This window comes from Lepidochelys olivacea (genome assembly GCF_965140295.1).
Source record: "Lepidochelys olivacea isolate rLepOli2 genome assembly, chromosome: 4".
In the NCBI taxonomy this organism is placed as follows: Eukaryota; Metazoa; Chordata; order Testudines; family Cheloniidae; genus Lepidochelys; species Lepidochelys olivacea.
The window spans coordinates 116,318,931-116,342,895 of record NC_140414.1 but is presented as its reverse complement, the minus strand read 5'-3'; the positions used below and the strand labels follow the sequence as shown (position 1 = coordinate 116,342,895).

Here is a 23,965-nt window from a genome sequence, read left to right as displayed (position 1 = left end):
GTATAATATATTTTATCATTAGTAAATCAGTTTTTAGTTTTGTTGCTTGCCCTTGATAGTGATAGTCATCTCCTCTTAAGCATATAGGTATGGCATATGTCTATACAGTATAAATTGTCTGCCCTTCCCCAGGTTCTAGTGAGCAGGCTTAGTGTATTGAAGCAGTTTTATGTAACCCATCTGCACAACTTAGAGCCAAAATGTTTATTCAGAAAAATGCCTTTTTTCTAGAGGAGCATCTAAATACATTCTGTATTTTAGATTTAAATGGAAACAAAGGTTAACGTGAAAATAAATAGTAGTTTTAAATGTACTTGTTGTCTGTGTCTTCAAGTTGGCAAGCACTAATGAGCATCTTTGGATTATTCAGTTATACTGTGTGCTGTAAGTTTAGAGGACACAAGAACTTCCCGTTGAAATGTGTTAAGTAATTTTGCATGTCACAATGGTACAGCTCTTTGGGGTGCAAGGGAGAAGGAGCAAGCTACTCATCAGGAGCATAATTTGATTTGATTAGGTTGGGAATTGCAGCTGCAGAGAGTACCTCCATATTCTAGAATAAAAGTGGATATTGAAGTCAGTGTGTATATGTAGTGGTGGGCAGAGGAAGGATTTGGAGGGGTGGGCAGAACTCTTCACAGTATATTTCCTGGATAGAAGTAAATAGGGAATAGTCTTTGAAAGGTGTTTCAAGCAGATTAGCAACTTGATCATCAAAAGCAGGATTTCATTGTAGAGAAACCCCAACCAAAAAAAAGAGAGAGAATGCCATGAACATTAATTATTGTTTTTGTGGTGGTAAGGGCCTTATAAGGAGATCATCTTAGATGATGAACAGTCTTTCTGAGAGAGTCCAATAATTGAGGAAGCATTTACTTAACTGTAGTCCATTATCTTATCTTATTTAACATGCTGGTAGAATTGGCTGTGGCTTTTGAAGGAGAGACCATAGCCACTGTTTTGTGAAACATATGTAATCACTTCTCATAAAAAGAAAAAAGTATTTTGAGGTTCAGGTAGGAGGAGATATTTTGAGAAAGACATTTGCTATAACATCTATAGAGAACATTACAGATTCTCACAACATTTTGCACTCCTGCAGTATAGCACTTTAGGCTGAGCCATGTGGTTTATGAACATTATGTAGTTGTTTTTTCAGCCCTAGCTAACTAAGCAGTTGTATTCAGGAATTCAAAATATTTCATTTAATATGAGGCAGAAATATAAAGAAGTGTTTTTAATTACTGTGGGTTTTATCAGAAGGATGAAAATTTCCTTGAGATATTACTGTATCTGTGCTTTGTGACCCTGGAATGTGTCTAATTAGATTTTTCACAAAATGATGGATGCAAATTTGCACCGTGTAAAATTTCAGCTGATTCTAGGCAGATAAAGGACAAGATTAGAGGATAACAAAGCTTGAAAACATTAATTTGATTTGCTTTCTTTATGGACATCATGAGGGTGTAAAAGATTTTTCTCCTGTGTTTATATAATCTGATTTAACATTTTTTCTCTCTTGTACTAACCTCTTTTTCTGAAATGTGATGTGTTTTTACAGTGTACACATTAGTTGAAGGTAATAAAAGGCATATTTAGATGATCCTACTATAACAAATCCTTTATCCCTGTAAGTTTATCCCAGCACTACATACTGAGTCTGTAAATCAGACTATACATCAGACTGTAAATTTTCTACTAAAAGGAAGCATTTGGTAAAACTGACATGGAGCTTATTTTATTACATACAGTGGTAACTTGGTAGTTCATTAGTCAGTTGTAGCACTTTTTCTATTTTTAGAGCTGTATATTTTGTGGACAAAATTGTACAGTGGTAAATTTAATATGTCATTCTTGCCATAACAAACTACAAACACATTAAACTACACAATGTTGAATTAATAAGCAAGGCAGAAATCAAATAGGAATTCAGAAAAATTCAGTTAGGCTAAGTATCTGATGTAACACAAGGCCCCCTGTGTCACCTTATTGGGCCTAGATGTTTTATAGGATAATTGATTTTTTGAAAATAGTTGTAATATATAAATTTCACCCAAATAAACACTGAAAGGTCAGAATATTACAGTTAAGTGCCTTTCTTATGATACAATATTTAATAATAATAATTAATGATTACATACTGTCTATTAGTATCATATAGTCTTTCCCTACAAACTTATATGGAGCTTCTTCTAATGTTTGTCTATTCTTGTATAATTATACTATTCTCATAAGTCACAATTGTCACAAAACGAAGTATTATCCAACTGTGGTGGAGGTGGGGTTGTATGTTTGTTTGTAGGGAACAGATGGGTAGGTTTAAAGAGATTATTAATTCCCCATGTAAATACGTCAACATTTCATATATTTTCAAATAGCATGAACAACCACATAAATATTCTACCATCTTGGACCAGAATTATTATAACACATTGTAGCACTAATGTATTGTTCTCTGAAACCAAGAAGTCTGAATATATTATATGCTGAGGCAGAAGGATTTTACTGTTACCTGAAAAGATTTATATATATAATCCTCTGATTAGTAAGAAAAACTGTTTTACCTGCAATCTCCTGTTGCTGCTTTTTGATAAGCTGATTCACCTTTGGGGAATCTTAATTGATTTATAAAGTATTATCCAGACATCTGAGCACTCCTGGAAAATCAGGAGTGGTCAGAGGTAGTCTACAAAGCAGAGCAGGTAAGATGAAGATAAGCAGTTCATATGTGATGGTCATCATCTTGGCTGACACTGGAGACCATCAGACCATCAGTCTCTGTAGTTTGAGTTTAGAAGCCAGAATCTATAGCTCAGGCTGTTGGATACTCACACCCAGGATGGATCAGCAAGGTAGATGTGTAACACAGACTATTCACTGCCACACATGTGTAAGAATCTATGTTTACTCAATATATGAAAACCTTTAGGCGAAACCCAAGAAGTTAAGAAAATTAAATAGTCCTGAACTTAATCAGAATACATGTCATAGGTGTGAGAAGGGTTAACAAAGAGGTAAATAAAGAACAGGAATGAATAGTCAGTTTTCATCATGGCAAAAAGTTAAGTCTTATGCCACAGGTTTCAATACCAGTGTTAAAAATATTTATTAATAACCTAGAAAAGAGTTGAGTAGAGAGGTGGCAAAATTTGCAGATAACACAAGATTATTTAGATTATTAAAACAGAAGATTTAGGAACTTCAGAGGGACCTTAAATTCATAATACAATGACTGATTAAGTACAGTGTTGACACATGCATGGTAATACATATTAGGATAAAATAATATAATTGTAACTCAGCATGCATGCCCCTTTAAGAGCAGGTGAATCAGTGTGCCTTTTATTGAGGCTTGGCCCTTTAAGGCAAGGGGATTGGACAGCATTGTTCCCCTGGGCAGTCCAGAAATCAGATGACCAAGAGGCAGCATGTGACTAGCAGGCTATATACAAAAATGACTGTCGTTCAGAAAGGAGGTACCAGAGTCAGGGCAAGATCAGGAGAATAGCTACAAAGTTTTCTGTAACTTTGTGTGACATTTTATGCAAATTATTTAATTAGCCAATTGCATGTGCCAGTAACATCATTTTTTGAAATACTATGTGGATTTAGTGCTGATGCAAGGTGTTGGATTGAGACTAGATTTCTTTACATAGTTCCCCCACCTAGTGGGAGCAAGGTATGAAGGACAGACTCATAGATTTCAAGATCAGAAGGGACCATGATGATCGTCCTGCACATTGCAGGTCACAGAACTTCACCCACCCACTCCTGTAAGGTTTCCCATAACCTCTGGCTGAGTTACTGAAGCCCTCAAATTGTGGTTTAAAGACTTCAAGTTACAGGGAATCCACCATTTACACTGGTTTAAACCTGCCAGTGACTCGTGCCCCATGCTGCAGAGAAAGGCAAACTCCACCCTGGTTCTCTGCCAATCTGACTTTGGGAGAAATTCCTTCCCAACCCCAAATATGGCTATCGGTTAGACCCTGAGCATGTGGGCAAGACCCACCAGCCAGATACCTGGGAAAGAATTCTCTGTAGTAACTCAGAGCCCTCCCCATCTAGTGTCCCATCTCCGGCTGTTGGAGATATTTGCTGCTAGCAGTCGCAGATCAGCTACATTCCATTGTAAGCAGTCTCATACCATCCCCTCCATAAACTTATCAAGCTCAGTCTTGAAGCCAGTTAGGTTTTTTGCTCCCACTGCTTCTCTTCTCTGAAGCAAATACTCACCAACAACCACATACCACACAACAGAACCACTAACCCAGGAACCTATTCTTGCAACAAAGCCCGTTGCCAACTGTGCCCACATATCTATTCAGGGGACACCATCACAGGACCTAATAACATCAGCCACACTCTCAGAGGCTCGTTTACCTGCACATCCACCAATGTGATATATGCCATCATGTGCCAGCAATGCCCCTCTGCCATGTACATTGGTCAAACTGGACAGTCTCTATGTAAAAGAATAAATGGACACAAATCAGATGTCAAGAATTATAACATTCACAAACCAGTCGGAGAACACTTCAATCTCTCTGGTCACGCAATCACAGACATGAAGGTCGCTATCTTAAAACAAAAAAACTTCAAATCCAGACTCCAGCGAGAAACTGCTGAATTGGAATTCATTTGCAAATTGGATACTATTAATTTAAGCTTAAATAGAGACGGGGAGTGGCTAAGTCATTATGCAAGGTAGCCTATTTCCCCTTGTTTTTTCCTACCCCTCCACCCCAGACTTTCTGGTTAAACTTGGATTTATGCTGGAAATGGCCCACCTTGATTATCATACACATTGTAAGGAGAGTGGTCACTTTGGATGAGCTATTACCAGCAGGAGAGTGAGTTTGTGTGTGTGAGGGGGTTGAGAAAACCTGGATTTGTGCTGGAAATGGCCCAACTTGATTATCATACACATTGTAAGGAGAGTGATCACTTTAGATAAGCTATTACCAGCAGGAGAGCGGGGTGGGAGGAGGTATTGTTTCATGGTCTCTCTGTATATAATGTCTTCTGCAGTTTCCACAGTATGCATCCGACGAAGTGAGCTGTAGCTCACGAAAGCTTATGCTCAAATAAATTGGTTAGTCTCTAAGGTGCCACAAGTACTCCTTTTCTCTTTGTGAATACAGACTAACACGGCTGTTACTCTGAAACCTGCTTCTCTTGGAAGGCTGTTCCAGAATTTCACTCCTCTGATGATTAGAAACCTTAGTCTAATTTTAAGCCTAAACTTGCAGATGGCCAGTTTATTTGCATTTGTTCTTGTGTCCATAGTGGTGCTTAACTTAAATAACTCCTCTCCCTCCCTGGTATTTATTCCTCTGATATATTTATAGAGAGCAATCATATCTCCCCTCAGCCTTCACTTGTTTAGGCTAAACAGGTTCTTTGAGTCTCCTCTCATAAAGTAGGTTTTCCATTCCTCGGATCATCCTAGTGTCCCTTCTCTGCACCTCTTCCAGTTTCAGTTAACCTTTCTTAAACATGGGGGACCAAAATTGCACACAGGATTCCAGATGACAGGACCTTTATTCTTTGTACGTCAAAAGAAGGGGGCAGAGGCTTGTGGGAAGCCAGAGGGTGGTCTGAAAGGGGGTGTGGTTACTGGGCAGAAGAGAACCTGAGAGTGCAAAGTGGGGATTGCCTTGGGATGGCATTGGTTCCATTCACTCATGTCCCCGTATTAGTCATTAGCTCCCATCACCCCCATTTTGTTCCCCCATTAGTCACTGCTCTCCACAACAACTGCTTCCTTTTAGCTGTCCCAGTACCCTTTGTCCCCACCTTTCCTTCAGGTAGCCTCTCACCTCCCCTTCCCTGTCCCCCGATAGCTCTTGCCACTCAATTCTCCAACTGTTTCTCTGTCCTCCCTATTTTGTACGACTAGTTCCTTGTTTCCCCTCCCGCTTACCCACTGTTGCCCCTCATCTCTCCTGCCAGTGCACTGACACTGTGCTGCTTCTTCTCTGCTGAGCTACACGTAGCACTGGGGGAAAGAGTAGCCGGGTGGGGAGGCAGAGAGGCTGCCTCGCTGTATGTTCAGCAGATGCCACAGGAGCCTCTGGTGGGAGCCATAATAGACAACAGCCCAGAACCACACAATTGCCTAGGCCCACCAGAATGCATAACATCCAGGCTGCTCTTTGGGAATATGTGAAGAGAGACTTGGTGCATTTCCTGGAGCTCGCTATCTCCCTTTGGTCCATTCCTCAGTCTCTCTTCTCTCATCATTGGTTGGGATTAGAAGGATTAGGAAAGGCTCGTCCTCCTGTCTTTTGCTTGCTCACAGCCTTCTCTGAAGCAGAGGAGGAAGAAGTATTGCTGCTGGGGTTTGTACAGTGACGTTTTATCTCTGGCAATATGCAGAGCTGCTGGGGATTTAACGGAATGGGGCCTAGCTGGTAGGGTCTCTTGTGGGAACTAGGACCATCCTTGGTGGCTGCATGGGAAGCATCTGGCCCCTGCATCTTTTTTTCTTCACTCATTCTTACAATTCAGATTATCAAATGGGCCCCATAAATGAGAGGATAAAGATGTGGGTATGACGGGATCCCTGGGGTACAACCCGGAAGTGTGGGACCCCCTTAATTCTCCAGCCTGGGCTGTCTCTCACCATGCTTTGCCAGTGACAAAGCAGCAAACCCCTCCAAGCCCTGTTACCACTCAACCACCAGCATGCAGAGGCACACTTAGCTAAGTTGCATTGATGCTCTTCAAGCCACTCATGAACTATACACAGGGAAACACCAGCAAATCTCCCAAGCCCCCGCCTTGCACCTGGGAATATACTATCTTACACTGCTCAAGTCCTTCTCTTGAACAATCCAAGCTCGTTAATTAGTTCTCCACTTCTTTAAAAGGAAAGTGGACATGCACTAGCATATGTAATCTGAACAGATTCCACAAGCACTTGGGAGAAACTCACTGGTAAGAATAAAAGGTTAAAGTAAGTTTATTAACTACAGAAAGATTATACATAATTAAAAGTAGTAGGTATAAAGGTCAGGGATAGTTACTTCAGAAAATGAATATTAAACACGCATTCTAAATCCTAAACTTTTAGACTAAGCAAGTTTTGAATCAAACATCTTTTCTCACCCCACTGGATGTTGCAAGTAGGTTACAGTTCTTAATAAACAAGCTGAACTTCCTTCTCAGTCTGGGACCAATCTCGTCAGTTCAAAGTCTTTACCTTCCCAGCATTTTTGTTGCCTTCTCCATAGGTGCGAGAGGAGAAAAGTGGTCTCGTGATGCCACTGCCCCTTATTTTATACTCTCAGTCAAGTCCCTGGTGGGCCTTGCTGAGTCACAGAGTTGAGCAGTCCCCATTGTATGGTGCTTGCACAACTATCTCTTACAGAATTGTAAATCTCTTGTTTACAATACCCCTGCTGATCAATGGTTGTCTAGGTGTGCGTCACCACCCTTTTATTCACTGGAGAGCTAGTAGTGGGTGTCTCCCAAACTCAAACAGCATATTTCAATAACAATCATAGAGCGAAATCTCATAACATAATACCCAAATGATATACATCTTTTGACAGAACAATGAGTTTCACCAGATCATGACCTTTCATATGATACCTTGCAAGGCATGCCTTGTTTGAAATACCACAACCATGTACCAGTGATGAATATGGGAGTTACTGGATGCTACTTTGAGGTAGAGCATGTCACGGTGGGTCTAGCCCACATGATGCAGATGAGTCGACAGTGCTGCATCATGGTTTCAGAAGCCTTTTTGACGAACAATCCCTGCATGAATTTTACAACATGTGATTCCAAATACCCAGTGCAGTAAATTCTCAAAACCTAGATTCCTTATGTTAAATAGATTTTCAATTTTCTATTTTATATTGCTCTAAGGTACACATGTCCAGCTCCCATGGATTATGGTAGGATTTGCATGCTTATATGTGAAAAGAGAATATGGCCCTTATTTCATAGGCACATTAGATAGGTTTTGAACTACAATGTCTATATTGTTTATATTTTGTGGTGGGGCTAGGAAACGGCAAAATAGACTGTATAATTTCATTTTGAAAAGCAAAGCTTCCTATACTTCTGAGAGTTGCAGAGAATATGAAAAAATCACCATAGTTTACAATCTTATTACTTTTAAATGTATCGTTCTATTTAAACCCATTGCTAAGACTGTATGTTCCATGGTAAAGATCTCCAGACATTTCCTTTTTATAGATAAGTCTCAGTACATAGTTTTGAATAATTATGTAAAACAATTATTTATCAGTTATTTTGGACTTAGTGGGCCAAAATCATCCCTGTCATAACTCCTTTGAAAGCTAAATAGTATTAGCCGAGAGAAATTTGTCATGTTATATCTAAATTGACAGTAAACAACTGACAGTTCATATGTATTCACCTGGATCCTCCCTTTATATTTTTATATGGTGCCTTGCCTTTCTGGATGCTATAACTCTCTGGGAACCTACAGATGCAAGTGCATGATGGAAATTTTCAAATAAAAATGTAGTAGCTTTTTTATGATTACAAATAGAACTGTACCTAGAGTTATAACCCTAACACACACAGTGTTCTCCAACGAAGTCGCTTCCACGCTAGGAAGGTTTCAGTAGTGCTTGTGAACTGTTTGACTTTATAGTAAATGGGCAGTAGAACTTCCTCAGCGTAATCTTTCCACGTGTATACTCCTGATGCTACTATTAATGATCCTAAATAAATCTGCTTACAGTGTGTCCTACTGAGATGGGAAACAAGTTCACATTCTACATTGTATCTACAGCAATCGTCATCCACATCATTCTGCATATATGGGAAAGTGGCAGTTAATGTAGAGTAAAAAGTTAGGCACAATACTGGTTAAAAACAATAGTGGGAAGTGAAGACATGCAATCTTGATACTTAAGATAAAAATCACCTTGTTACCTAGTAAGCTTAAAGAAATTGTTTAGCAGTTCACATGCAAAACCATGACACCAGCAATGTTGCAAGTGCCAGCATATCTGTTATTCAGTGCTAGTATTCTTGCTCAAATTTTCCTACCACTTAGATACTTGAGTGTCTACTTTGTTTACATAAATCTCTTACTCCGTCTAATGTGTAAATATGAATCCCTGGCTAGTGTTTGGAGTTTCATAAAAGTGTAAGACTACTAAACTTACATAATTTAGATCTGAAGAAAGAGTTTAATTATTTGTACTTCTTGGCTGAATTACACAAAAATCCCAGATAAGTTATATGTCAGATCAGATCAACCTGTAATTTATAGTGTTGCAACTCTGTATGTGAAGAAGAGAACATGCTTATATAGCCAAAAATTGATTTTTTTGAAATTAAAACAATTACTGGCCCTGATTCTCATGGCATAAACCTGTACTATAGTAGAAGGGAAAAGTAACTATGAATAAATACATCTCTGCTAATTTATTCTGACATGAATATACACATTTTAGATTGTTCTTCAGCATTACATTTTTGTATTTTTATGGTATTGTTTTTCTTTGCAGACGGTTGGAGCAAAATTCAATCAAGGTCATCCCTCCTGGAGCTTTCTCACCATATAAAAAGCTTCGAAGAATGTGAGTGAGAAATATTTTAGAATTATATAAAAACATTTTCATAAAACAGGTCATGGTCATACAAAGAAATTCCCATCAAAGTATGAGTATTTAAGAGTGTTTGACGGCCAGAGGATTAACTAATATGGCTGTCTGATTGCTTAGATTGTATAGTGCCTTTGTCATGTTAATAACCATCACTGGTAACTCAATGTAATGATACTAAGTAATATGAATGTATATAGAGAGAAATAGTGTGTCACTATAATGAAAATAATTGCTTAACAGATTTTTTTGGAACATATTTTGAAATGATATACCATTGTCATTTCATAATTCCATTGATGCTGTAAGGTCCTGTTGCCATATCAACCTAACTCAAAGAATGCTTCATAAAATATATTTAACTCTTTTATTATTATGAAAAATAAATCTAATAATCATTTTGTACAACTATTTATTTTATATAACCATGTGATGTTTCAGTGTAGTATGGTGATGTTAGTGCTTTGATGTTTTAATTTTTCAACTTTGTCTCACGAGGCCAAAATAAATATTTAGATTTAGCCTTTTCTCCTATGACCGAAGCTAATTACATAATATTTTAATAGTTATTTTCTGTGGAATGGGTTAGAATTCATTTAATATACCCTTGTTTCTTATTTTAGTGACCTGAGTAATAACCAGATCTCCGAGACCGCTCCAGATGCTTTCCAAGGCCTGCGTTCACTCAATTCACTGTAAGTATCAATTTGATTTTCTCAAAAGAAAGGCAAAATTTCTAACACTTGTGGTTTTCAGTTTTTTAAAATGTTTGTCTTAGTGCAAAATTCTCATTTAATCTTCATTTTTCTTGCCTTTGAAAGCTGTAAGATAACGTCAGAGATGTCAGAACTATAACCTGACATCATATTGTGGCTGAACACTAAAATTTCTTAGATTCAGGTCTTGAGAAGGATCCATGTGCTACTAATGTAAAAAGGTCCCAGCTGGATCCTTTGATAACTTGGAGCAGTAAGCCAGTCAGGGTATGGAAAATGCACTTCTTCTCATGCCATATTCACTCATGTTAAATTGAAAGATATTGCCTGGAGTAAACTCATGATGATTTAAAATTTGTTCCAAGTTGAAAATTGAGGGGTTTGTCCACTATTTATCATGATGGTTAGCAGAAATTATGACAATTCACACTGATCAGTTTTGTGAATAAGCTTACAAAATGAATACTGATAGCCTCAAGCTACTTTACTCGCCATCAGTTAGAGAACAGAACCTTTTGTTTTTTCAACTTCTGTCATTTAATCCTTAATTATAATTAAGTACTGTTTTACTGCTCCTACTTGACCTTGTTTTCACAGAATTGGCTACTTCAGAAATACTTTGAAGTGGAATGGAAGTTCATACAGTTTCTTTAAAATTACTTCCTTTATTGCAGACAGGGCTTCCCCTACTTTGGCTGTTCTAAAGGATTCTAAATATAGTGATTTTTTGTTTGTTTGTTTGTTCCTCTAAGGAGCATCCGTTTTATTTTCAACACATCCCATTCTAGCTGCTTTTTCACATTAAAAGATTGGCTCCTCTTAAAGCTGTATAGGAAGATGCTATGCAAGCTGCTTCTCAAATTACTTCAGCAGAAATTGTCTAAGTACTGGAACCAGCTGGTTTCAGAGTAACAGCCCTGTTAGTCTGTATTCGCAAAAAGAAAAGGAGTACTTGTGGCACCTTAGAGACTAACCAATTTATTGGAGCATAAGCTTTCGTGAGCTACAGCTCACTTCATTGGATGCATACTGCGGAAGTGAAGAAACAGATTGATAGAGCCAGAAGAATTCCCAGAAGTCACCCACTACAGGACAGGCCTAACAAAGCTGTTCTGTTATAAGAAAAAAAATCATAATTGTAATTAATTTTTTCTAACTAAAACCAAAAATTAGGAAATTATGGATTTTAAATACTAGATCTTTCCACATAAGCATTTACCTAATGAAGAGAGATTGCCCTCTGTGAAATAATCTCTCCTCAAATAATACTTTTGAAGATCTGACAGGACAAATGATTATAGCATTCTGTGATTTAGTTAAGAAAAATATTGCATAAGTGCTACCTACAGGAAATCTTGACTTAAGGAGCTAAATGTAACTTGCTCTGGTTTTCCATGTATCATAGAATCATAGAATATCAGGGTTGGAAGGGACCTCAGGAGGTCATCTAGTCCAACCCCCTGCTAAAAGCAGGACCGATCCCTAATTAAATCATCCCAGCCAGGGCTTTGTCAAGCCTGACCTTAAAAAATGTATGGGCTGGTCTCTTTGTAAAAGGCACTGGTCTGGGAATTGAAGACTCGGGTTCTGCTCCCCACTCTGCCATCAACATGGTGTGTGATCTTCAGCTAATAATTTTGTTTTTCTGTGCTTGACTTTCCTCATCTGTAAAATAGAATGTCATATGCACCCTCTTAGTAAAATGCAAAGAGACCTTTGAATTAAAAAGTGCTAGAAAAAGAGCTAAATCTTATTGTACTGTGTGCATATACCATAATGCACATTTTATTAGTCTGTGTTGTTTTCTTAAGGTTGCAAAGCCAAAAACTCAAAAGCTAGGAAGTACCACATATACTCATTCATAAGCCGAATTTTTTTAGTAAAAAAGGGAAGCATCAGAGAAGGGGGTCGCTTTATGAACGGGTATAGAGCGGGAGAGGTGGGACACAGCCCCTCCCCCCCAACAGAGGGGGTAAGAAGAGGCAGCACAGCCAGAAGGGAATAAGCGGGGCCAGAGTCTCTCTGCTTCTGACCACGCTGCTCTCCCCCGAGCCTCTGAGGCAGCTGCAGGTCTGGGGCTGGCAGGCTGCGGCCGCGCCCCCCATAGCAGGCTGTGGCCACGCTGCCTGGCCCGCCGGAGCATGCTGTGGCCATGCCACCTGGCCCAGCCCACTGGAACATGCTGCGGCTGCACCGCCCGGTCTGGCCCGCCGGAGCAGGCTGCAGCCGTGCTGCCCAGTCTGCCGGAGCAGATCCAGCCAGGCCAGAGACATCCTCCCCTGGCCCTCCCCAGGTAAGGTGGGAAGGGGTGGGATGGGATGGGGAGAGTGTGGGGTTCCCAGACTAGGGGTGGGGTCATGTGGGGGGTGGTCACAGGGTTACTGCCTTGACCCCCAGCTTCTCCCACCCAAAAAAAATTTTCCCACCAGTTGCTGTTCCGGCCCATCAGAGTAAGCAGCTGGCGTGCCGGGCCACTTTGTTTCCTTAGGTTTACCTCTGTGCCTGCGGACGCTCAAGGTAAACAAACCATCTCTACCCACCAGCGGCTTATCCTGATGGCCTGGGAGCCAAAGTTTGCTGACCCCTGAATTATAGGGTCGGCTTATGAATGGGTCATACATATTTTCCATTTTTATTTATCCATCTTGGAGGGGTCGGCTTATAAACAAACCGGCTTATGATCGAGTATATACAGTATTATTGCTGCATTTTTTTTTTAATTTTACAAACCTACTTTAACATGCACATCAGTTGTTGCCTCCAGGGTCTTCACAAGGTGCCATTGTTGGTCTCAGAGCTGCAGTTCGGGAACCTTTAGTATAATATATAATTTTTTTACTGGCGTTTTAACTAGTTTTCTTAGTCAAATGAACATTCTGACTTATATCATGTGTCACAGTAAAGAAGGTGATATATTTCATTAGGAGATATGGCAGATCAGTGTGTTGGGGATTAGCAAGTAAACTCTTCCACTTCTGAAAGAGTAGGATAGGGTTTTATTTTAGTGTCTGCTGTAGACTCAACAATGAGAAACAAATTCAGACAAATCTTTAGTATCAGGGTGTCTCTGTCAGTGATACTGGCTGCTACCTGGAGCTATGTGGTACATTTTAAAAAATTGCTTAGAAGAAAGTCGTCTTGTCAGTATTTATACTTTATTATCCACTGACCAGTTCATCAGTAGACTAAGTTTCCTATCAACTTGCTAAAGTAAAGTAGATACTTGGGCCCTGATCCTGCAATGGTCTTTGTAGGAGCAGATTTCTGCACCCATACAGGGGAGCTTGCCGAGGTCTTAGTTTTAAGTCCCAAATGTCTTGGTTACTGCTGTTTAGAATCATTTCAGGGAAGATGGAAGAAGTTTCTTTCTGTCTTCCAAGTCAGATCCAGAAAACCTGTATCTTAATAGTAGCCACCTTGATTGGTTTTTTTCTGTTACAGTGTCCTCTATGGAAATAAAATTACAGAACTTCCTAAAGGCCTGTTTGAAGGACTCTTCTCTTTACAATTGCTGTGAGTATTTGTTTAATGCTTATCTCATTTTGAGTTAACTGGTGGGAGAGGGGATGGTTCTTGAAATTTTGATATGTACCCAGAAAAGAAGGGATAGGAAATTATCCCTATATGCAATATCAGATGCGCGGTGAAATCATTTAGTAGATGAAACTAGAGGTGTCAAAGCTTCTAGATTCTATCCCTGGCTCTGACTTTTGTTTGTAAGGTGTTCCTTTGATCAAGTCATATACACTCTGTATCCCAGTTTACCCACCATTAAAATGGATATAAATGTTAACCTGTCTTGTGAAAATTAGATAACTGTGCAAGGTGCTTTGAGATCCTTGAGCAGAAGGTGTTGTATACAGTGAGTACCAGTAGAGAGTCTACATTTGTCACAGTAGAAATATTTGATTTAACAGTGAGTATCAAGAGGAGCATCATGGTGATATGTTTTTCAACCTTTCTCAAAAGATTCAGCAGGATTGACAGTGCAGTTGTAGTACCGTCTAAAAATGGATTGTGTGCACTAAGCCATAAATCAGCAGTGATGTTCTGCAGTGGAGAATCTGGGAATCGCTGGCTTGTAGCTGTAAAGTTGGATGATCTTAGAAAATAACATCTATCCACTTGATTAGAAGCATTTCTTGCCCAGACTTTATAGAGATGTGATATGGCAAAATTTCTCCTTCACTTGTGGAAAAAAGTGGCAAACTAGGAAGTCAGTGATGTGAAAATATAAATCATAGCACCATCTGGGGTTGATGTTTCATCTTTAGATCCTGATACAGTACTCAGGAAAGCATTTACCTTTGTTTCCTTCTCAGAGGAGTTTGTTACCAAGAATTATATTTATTCACTGAAAGATCAAAGATAAATCTTTGTTTCTATTCATGCTATATTGAAAGCTCCACTATACTCTGATAAAATAAGGAAAGGAGCTACAAAATTTATTTGAAGTGCATGTCCTCCCTTGACCACACTTCTATTCAAATACAAATCCACCTTTACATTGCAGTAAAACCCAGTTTTTCAAAGCATAGAACACACTAACTTCACTATTCACCCTGATAAATGAAAAAAGGAAGAATAAGAAAGGGATTTGATTTGAAAAATCCAACAAGTTTCATGGTATACTTAAAAATTTTTGTTGTTTAAAAGAGGTAATAGATTTCTGTAAAAACATTCTTCCTTTTTATATTTGTAATATGGGAGGGACAGGGCAAAAGGGATGGAGATGGAGAAGAAAATCAAATCCAGGATAGCTCTGGACTATCTTATTCTGTGCCATCAGTTTTTTACTACAACTTCTGGAAATGTGGCAGTATGCTGATTAGTAAGATATAATTAAGCATGCCACTGTACATCTCTTCCAGCTAATGAACACAGTGTTCAGTCCTTCTTTTGGGAAAAAGGCAAAGTTTTCCTTGCCCAGACTTGATTTCTCAAGCTCATTTCCTTGCTCAGATAAACACCACCTATATACATTCCATGAACATACACAACACTGCGATTTTACTAAAGAAGTTAGTGCATTTCAACTTCTATGTGTAAATGGTACAGAATAATTATAGAACACGTAAATAAGTTTTTAATTCAGTAAAAAAAAATTGTGTGCTTGTTAATTAAGGCTTGTATAATATCAAACAAAATAATCTTGTTCCAGTTACAAATGGGTACAAAGAATTATTGGTGATACCACAGTGAAGCTTGAGTGACAGTAAACTAATTCTATTTTATAATTGTCTTTCATATAACAGATTATTAAATGCCAACAAGATAAATTGTCTACGAGTAGATGCTTTCCAAGATCTACACAACCTGAACCTTCTCTCTTTGTATGATAACAAGCTTCAAACCATTGCTAAAGGCACCTTTTCACCCCTACGTGCAATTCAGACTTTGTATGTATACTTTTACTTGTGTTGTATGTAATGCAACTTTCTATTTATGTTTGTCTTCTGTAACATAAGAGCATTTCAGGAATAGTTGAGACTAATTGCAAATAATGTGTAAAAAAAAAAATTTTTTTTCCCTTCATGAAAGGCATTTGGCTCAGAACCCATTTATTTGTGACTGCCATCTGAAGTGGCTGGCGGATTATCTTCATACAAACCCTATTGAGACCAGCGGTGCCCGTTGCACCAGCCCCCGCCGTCTGGCAAACAAAAGGATTGGCCAGATCAAAAGCAAGAAATTCCGCTGCTCAGGTAATTTGCTTAGTTCAGCTGCTATTTCTCTTTTCTTGCCAAAAACAGTGGTTACAGAAGTTTTAATAAAAGCAGCTGGTTCTCTACTGAATTATTAAACATTGCAGAACCTTTTTTGTTCTTCTACTGAACAAAGGGGAAAATAATGGGCGGCTCACATTATTTGATCATGGAACATAGTGTAGTTAACACATTTGGCACTAAATCTAACTAGCACTAAATCTAACAGAGGAAATGTAATATACAGAACTTCAGAATGAAATGATACGAGTTATTCTCTACAAGGATCACCATCGTAAATCATTTAAACAAAGTTTCACAAGGCTTTGGAATACATGAAAGATCTAAATATTTCAAGCTAAATATGGAAACATGATCTATTCATGTTACACAGGGAGCTTACCTCATACTGAAATTTACTGTTTGCTTTTTCTAATCTTATTCCATTTCCTACTTACATTTTTCTAAGCCCTAACCTCTGTCATATGGCATCCAGCTGTTCCAGGTGCATTTCACATTCTACAGTTTATTCAGCCTTGAGTGCAACTACCAAAGGAAAGCTGTTTATTATCCATGTTCCGGATATAGTTATAACTATTCACATGTCATTTATCAGCTTTTGCAGTGAATACACTTTTTTTCACGTAATTATCTGCAGTTAACTGTAGTCCATACTTAATCTAGTAGAACGCATTCTCTGCTTGCTGACATTCAGGTGCATCTTCTATTTTTTCTCTTTGTTTTTATTTAGCTAAAGAACAGTATTTCATTCCAGGTAGGTTTGGCTCTGCAGTAAGACTGACTAACTGCAGACACCCTCTCCTCTCCCCACCCAAAAGCAAAATTTGTCATAGCTTTAGGAAACAGATGCATGTGTTTTAAGTATAGTCATACTCTGTAGATAGATATATTTTCTTGTGTAGATTACTAGTAGTTCTGTTTTCTGAATACGAGGGCTTTGCATGCAGCTCCTGATATCTTTTTTGTCTCACAAATCTGCACATAGCCTATGAAAATGGTACTTTTATTTACATTAGTTAGAAGTTTGCACCTGTTACTATATATTCCAACTGACATCTTTACCTACCTTGTATATCTTACCTACTGTAACACTACTGTTTTTAAAATGTAGCTATTGAGCTGCTTTTAAACACAGAAAATCTTCCTTCTGTCAAAGAGCTAGTACAACTTAAAGCCACTTTAAAAAAAAGGAACCCTTTCTTGCTTTGCTTTTATGCTCTAAACCAGCAGTTCTCTGCTGTGTATTTGCAACTATACTTGCTCACCTGTGACCCTATGATTCCTGTGTTTTATGAAATCACAACAGAATGCCAGGAAAAGAATGGTGATGTTCTTCATTAAAGGCATTTTAAAATCTCTCTCACACACTGTGAGTTAGAAATACTTTGTTAAATAGGAAACAAAATTTAAGAGTTGGGGTGAAACAGAAATGTAAACATCACTTTAAAGTACTGTATTTTTCCAAAGGAAAAATGGTATTGCCCTAGCTCTTTGAAATTTGTTTCTTTTCCCTTTGCTGTCAAGCATATGCACTGCTTTCTTTATAGAAAAATACTTATGTTCCTAACAGGTGATAAATAATCAATTGGCCAAGTACACAGGAGTATAACTACAAAAAGCTTCTCACAGTTTAATATCTAGAAAAATATTTACATTAGTTAATTGAATGCACTTGTTCTTTCAAACACTACATGTATATTGTCTTTCTGCAGTGTTTTAAATACTGATTTATTGATTGATCTTACCCTATTACCTTTTAACAGGTGTGTTTAACAGCTTTGCTTTTAGTGCCATGCAATTTTCTTTAAGCTGGAATGATCGTGTGACATTTTGTGTGTCCTTCTACTAATACGTTGGCTTGAGTTTTGCAGGGAAAAAAGAAAACTGGGCAAGGAGAGTAGTTTGCCATCACTGGCAGCAGCAGGAACTTATTATTTTAAAATAGCTTAAAGTGGGGGAGGGAGATCTGATTTCCCCAATCTATCTCGCCTCCTGAATTCCATAATGAGTAGAACACCTGTATTCCTCACACAGAGACACTTCTACTCAATATTGCCAAAATGACTTTTGTCTCTAAATTAGAAGCATTTTACTAGCAAATATCTTTAACAGGTAATCTAAACATGGCTACACATAGCTCTGATTTGTTTACCTACAAGAAATAATATACTACTAAAAAATGTAATTGCTAAAACGTGAAACACATCAGGAAGTTCTGAGAATGGTACTTTTTGAAGTGTGGCTTCAGTGTATCCTCTTCCTATTAAGTAAATAATGGACAGAGTACAATGTGTAACATTTCTTCAAACTTTGGAGATCTTGACCTAAATATTTTATGTGATTTAATTTTAACTACTATGCAAATTACAATTTTTCTTGCTCATGAGTAATTGTCAAAGTCCCATTAAAAAAAAAAATTGGATACACTTTGCCTAGATAAATATCATTTAAAAAAATCAGCATTTTCTATAGCAGGTTGAATGTGGACTTTTTATAGCTGAGAGATCTGGGTCCACAGACCTTAAACTATTTTAATAGTATTCCCACAGAGTCATGTTTGGAGACTAAAGGTTATAACAGTAATAAAGCAGGAACTTGAACAAATTCTGCTTTTGTATTTGTTCATAAAAATATTTCAAGTAGTTATGTCATATACATTACTTGAAGCTAAGTAGATGCTAAAATATTACAGTATGTGAGGCCTCTTTTGTTCTATGGCACTTGTGACTGTTTCCCCAAAGTTTCTTTGATTATTTTTTTATTTTAAGTGGCTTAGCATAAATTTGTATAAAGCAGCATTACTCTATCTTATCATAATAAAAGAATTTTTAAAATGATAAATTATAACACATGAAAAATATCATCCTATAAATAGTTCATAATTAATCTCTACCCTTTAGCTTAATTGAAGTTTTGTATGCCACTTAAAATGAATTCTTCTCTCTGTCCTAAAGATGGTGCCTCATTGCAACATCCTGTAATCAGAGAAATAATATTGAGGCAAGAGAATGAGACGGCTTAGTTTCATGTTTTTATTTTAATTGGGATTACTCTGTCTTTCTTTCCTCCTTGGCTATCTTTACTTTTGCAGGAGTTCACCATTTTGGCTGTAAGTAAAGTTCAGTGTCTGAACTAAATCACAGTGTACTTCCCAACCTTGGTGCACCTTCTTCTACTAGTGTCTTTCCACCTTTGTCCAAGAAGAACCCACAGGTCCTTTGAGCTTGTATCTGTTTTCCCTGTCACCCACCCTCAGTTCCTTACTTGATGTTTTCTTCTGATATCGATAGGATGTTATTTTTGTTCTGTTGATTGTGGGAAATGGTGGAAGAAACTTGCAGTGTGGTCTATTTCTTCTACTTTTTAGTTAAGCTGTGACACTAATACTGTTACAGTGGCAGTGGACATTCTGTAATAGGAATGCCATGTCATGTAAGCAAGTATTAAACTTCAAGAGATTCTGTAGCTTTTCCCTATTCCTTCCTCTTTTTCCCTTGCTTTTGTCCTTGGCCTAGTGGATGCAGTTATGATAATTTAGCGAGATTTTCTGTTGTGCTTGATCTAACCATGTGGTTGCAAGGTATGAGTAAAACATGGTTCTGTCAAGCACCATGGAACGTCACGCAGCTTTCTACAGCATGGCAAGCTGCTGAGGCTTAAGTCAGGATTACACACTTTTAAAATTAAAGGATAAAATAGGGCTTTGAATCTTCTGTATTTGAGATTATGTGGAGGATTGGGAACTGTAAAAGAAATGAATTTAGAAGGTTAATGAAGTCCAGTCAACAACAAAAAGAATAACAAGAGAAAAAAGAAATGGCATAGAAGAATCTATTAAATCTTGACACACAAAGAAAAATAAATTCTGTAATAATCAGTGGCATTTGTGTGATTAGATGTAAACCAGGCAAGATTGGCTGACAGCACAATCAGCAGAAAGTACAGCTGTGAAAAGCATAAGTTTTCAGTGTTCTCCCATCACCACGAACTTGGTCACAAGTTTTCCAGCATATCTCAAGCCCCTGTATTTGAACCTTCTCTTGAAGCCTTAATGTCTGTTTAGTAGCACAAAGTTTATGAAACATTTCTCAAGTTATTCGCCTTTAGTCTGCATTGCAGATCTATCATTTTAAATTTTCTCATGAGAAATGAATCTCATACTCTATGGACTTAGTGTCTATATTTTGGCTTGACTCTTCCACAGGCACTGAAGATTACCGATCAAAACTAAGTGGAGACTGCTTTGCAGATCTGGCTTGTCCCGAAAAATGCCGCTGTGAAGGAACCACAGTGGATTGCTCCAATCAGAAGCTCAACAAAATTCCTGACCACGTACCCCAGTACACAGCAGAGTTGTAAGTTCAACCCGCAATAACATGCTGCTTGTCAGTGGGAGTACAGCTAACATTTTGGTTTTAAAAGTCAAAACAGCTTACAAGAAAGAGGGGGAAAGAAAGCTCAAACTACTCCCTTCCCCCTCCCCATTGTTTTGAATACTGAATGATGTTATAACCAAATTTAAAACATTTTTGTTAACACTCAACCCAAAAAGCAAAACTGAATATCTAAACTAACAAATTAATAAGGTAACTGCTGTACCATGCCATGTTTCTACTCCATGATTATCCACTGTTTATTTTATTTTTTTATTGTGTGGGGGGGGGCAGGGTTTTATTTTTTATTTATATTAAAGTAGCAACTCGCTGACCCAATCAAGAAGCAGGATCACATTATCCTCGGTGATGTACAGACGTGTAACAAAGACAACAGTCCAAGATTGAGGTGTCAATAGAGGAAGTTTTAGAACAAATTGATAAACAGCAATAAGTCACGAGAACCAGATGGTATTCACCAAGAGTTCTGAAGGAACTCTGATATGAAATTGCAGAATTACCAACTAGTATGTAACCTACCACTTAAATCAGCCTCTATGCCAGATGACTGAAAGAAAGCTAATGTAACATCCCTAACGTTAGTATCAGGCAAATTAGTTGAAACTGTAGTAAAGAACAGAATTATCAGATGCATACATGAGTCAACACAGCCTTTGTAAAGGGAAATCATGACTCACTAATCTATTAGAATACTTTGAGGGTGAAAATAAGCATGTGTACAAGTGTGATCCCTTAGATATAGTGTACTTGGACTTTAAGAAAGCTTTTGACAAGGTCACACCCAAAAGGCTCTTAAGCAAAGTAAGCTTGGTCAGAAGATGAGAGGGAAGGTCCTCTCATGGATCAGTAACTAGTTATAAGATAGGAAATAAAAGGTAGGAAATGAATGGTCAGTTTTCACAATGGAAAGTGGTAAATAGCGGGGTCCCCCAAGGACCTTTACCGGGACCAGTGCTGTTCAACATGTTCATAAATGATCTGAAAAATGTGGTAAACAGTGAGATGGCAAAGTTTACAGATGATCCAAGATTACACAAATAGTTAAATCCAAAATTGATTTCAAAGAGTTACAAAGGGATCTCACTAAACTGGGTGACTGGCCAACAAAATGGCAGATGAAGTTCAATGTTGTTAAGTTCAAAGTAATGCACATTGGAAATCATAATCGCAACTACACATACAAAATGATGGAGGACAGGATATTGGGCTACATGGACAATTGGTCTGCTCCAGTCTGGCGGTTCTTATGAGTTGATGCCTTGATGTGCTAGTAGACCTGGCAGATAGGGTGGACTAAATGGTGAAGGGGCTTAAAGGCAGAGACAAGGAGCTTGTGTTTAATGCAGTGGAAGAGTGAGAGCTAGTGTAGAGACGCAAGGAGGGGAGATATAATACAGTCAGAGTGACAAGCCAGAAAGGTGGTGCTAGCAGCAGCATTTTGAATGGATTGGAGGAGGTGCAATGTAACTGATGTCAAGATGAGATTATGGTAGTTGAGGCATGAAGTGATGAAGGCCCGAACAAGGGTCCTAGCAGTCTGTACAGACCAATAAGGCTAAATCCTTGAAATGTTAAAACAAGAAGACTTGGATATAGTCTGAATATGTGAGTTAAGAGAAAGGGCTGAATTGAAGAGGATGCCCAAATTGAAGAGGATGCCCAAATTGCAGGGCTAAGTGATGTTCATGAGGATAGACAAACTGAGGAGAGGAGGAGGCTTTTGTGGGAAAAGCAAAAGTTCAGTTTTGGCCATGTTAAATTTGCGCTGCTTGATAGATGTCAATGAAGAGGTGTTTGAAAGATAAGCTTTGATGCAAGATTGGGTCAAGGGAGACTGGTTTTTAGTGGAGAAATAAATATGCAAGTTCTTGACATATAGTATGTAAAGCCATGCTTGTGTATAACAGTGCCTAGATATATGATGGAGAGAGAGAGAAGAGCCAAGGGCTAAGGACTCAGCCTTGGGAGGTGCTCACTGAAGGAGAAAGAAGGCAAAACCCCACCAAATGATACAATTCAGGTGGATCAGAAAGATAGGAGGAGAAGCAGGAGTCTTCGATTTCAAGAGGAAGAGAATGATCAGTGGTGTCAAAGTACAGAGAAGTCAAGGAGGATGAGGATAGAGCAGAGGCACTGGTCTTTGGCTAAGAAGTCATTCAAAAACTTTTTGGTGAGGTCAGTTTAAGTAGAGAGAGTGGAAACTGATTGATGGGAGACAGGGAATTGGAGGAGAGGAATACAAGTTCGTGAACATGTTGTCTACAACCACTGAGTTTGACAAAGAAGAGAAATAGGGCAGTAGCTGAAGAGGCAGGTAGTGGTGGTTGTTTCAGCAGGCAATCTTGTAATCTAATTCGCCCCCTCCCCCCCCCCAAAAAAAAGATATCAAGTTAGTTTGATAGAAGCTATTTCCAGAACACTACATCCCTCCATAGAGGAGCAAGTTTTGACAATGGGCAAGAAAGTGGACACGGCAGAAAAGATCCAGGCATCTCAGCCTCCCTTGTTTTACTGGGAATCCTGTATTTGTCAACAAAGGTTGTATCATGGACCCATCAATGCTCTGTGAGGGGAGCTGCAAAGTGGGTGACATCCAGAACTGAGTGTTTTCTTAAGGTCGTGGGAGAAATCAATGCAGATTGCATTGGAGAATCTTCACTGTGTGCTAATCGTCACTGCTCTTCAGCAGAAAGGAATTGGGGAGCAACTTTTATCTCTCTCATCTTAAGGATTCTAGAATTGATGAGAAATACCACATCACTCTCCTCAAGCTCAAGGATGGATCTAGATCCATGCTGTTTGTCAATGAGTGGCCTTCTCCCGGTCACCCCTCATGGCCTCAGAGGTGGCAGCCCTATAAGCAGTCCCTCACCTCAGTTTACCCTCTTGGTTACTCAAACTTAAAAAGAGTCTTTTACAAATCTTCTAATAGGGTCTGGTGTATTAACTTAAAGTTAAAAACAGCAAACACAAAAGTCTTCCCGCCAGCCTTAAGCTGGCACAGCTCCAAACTTCCCTGCTGCCTACTCCCAGACCTTGTTGGCTGGAGCTCAGCCTTCTGGCTCTGGCTTCCAGGCCCCAGTCCTTCTCCCAGTCAGGGGTCCCTGCTTTATTAAATTAACAAACATTCAAAATAAAGTTTTCAAGTCCATGCAATTTCCCAGACCTTCCCTGCCTGTTGTCTCCCTACCCAGGTTTCAGGTTTCTCTGCTGGAGCCTCCTCACTCCCAGCAGCCTCTGTACTCACTTCTGTTCTTCCTGAGAACTCCCTGAAAAAACTCTGCAACTTCCTACTGCTCTTAGAGGAGAATCAGGAGATTCATGCTCAGGTGTTCAGGGTTGGCTGGCTCCAGGCCTCTAGCCTTAAAAAGTATGGCTACATTCCAATAAAAAAAAAAACACACACACACACTCATGGCACTGAAGCTCAGAGCCCAGGTCTGTTGACTTGGGTTCACAGGGCTTGGGTGTGTGGTAAAAATTTCAGGGTAGATGTTTGGGCTTAGGCTGGAGCCTGGGCTCTGAGATCC

General features: G+C 38.7%; 1 protein-coding gene across 8 annotated transcripts in view; it reads left to right on the top strand.

Moving 5' to 3' along the window:
* Nucleotides 1-23,965, top strand: part of SLIT2 (slit guidance ligand 2) — a 423,995-nt gene that overhangs the window by 302,687 nt on the left and 97,343 nt on the right. For 5 of the 8 annotated variants that reach the window (XM_084626160.1, XM_084626164.1, XM_084626158.1 and 2 more), the window contains exons 10-16: nt 9,504-9,575; nt 10,223-10,294; nt 13,757-13,828; nt 15,571-15,714; nt 15,857-16,020; nt 16,772-16,795; nt 20,246-20,396. In XM_084626160.1, coding sequence (XP_084482286.1) covers nt 9,504-9,575; nt 10,223-10,294; nt 13,757-13,828; nt 15,571-15,714; nt 15,857-16,020; nt 16,772-16,795; nt 20,246-20,396 — 699 coding nt within the window. The remainder of the gene's footprint in view (nt 1-9,503; nt 9,576-10,222; nt 10,295-13,756; nt 13,829-15,570; nt 15,715-15,856; nt 16,021-16,771; nt 16,796-20,245; nt 20,397-23,965) is intronic. The other 3 variants (XM_084626161.1, XM_084626159.1, XM_084626163.1) reach the window with 1 other exon arrangement.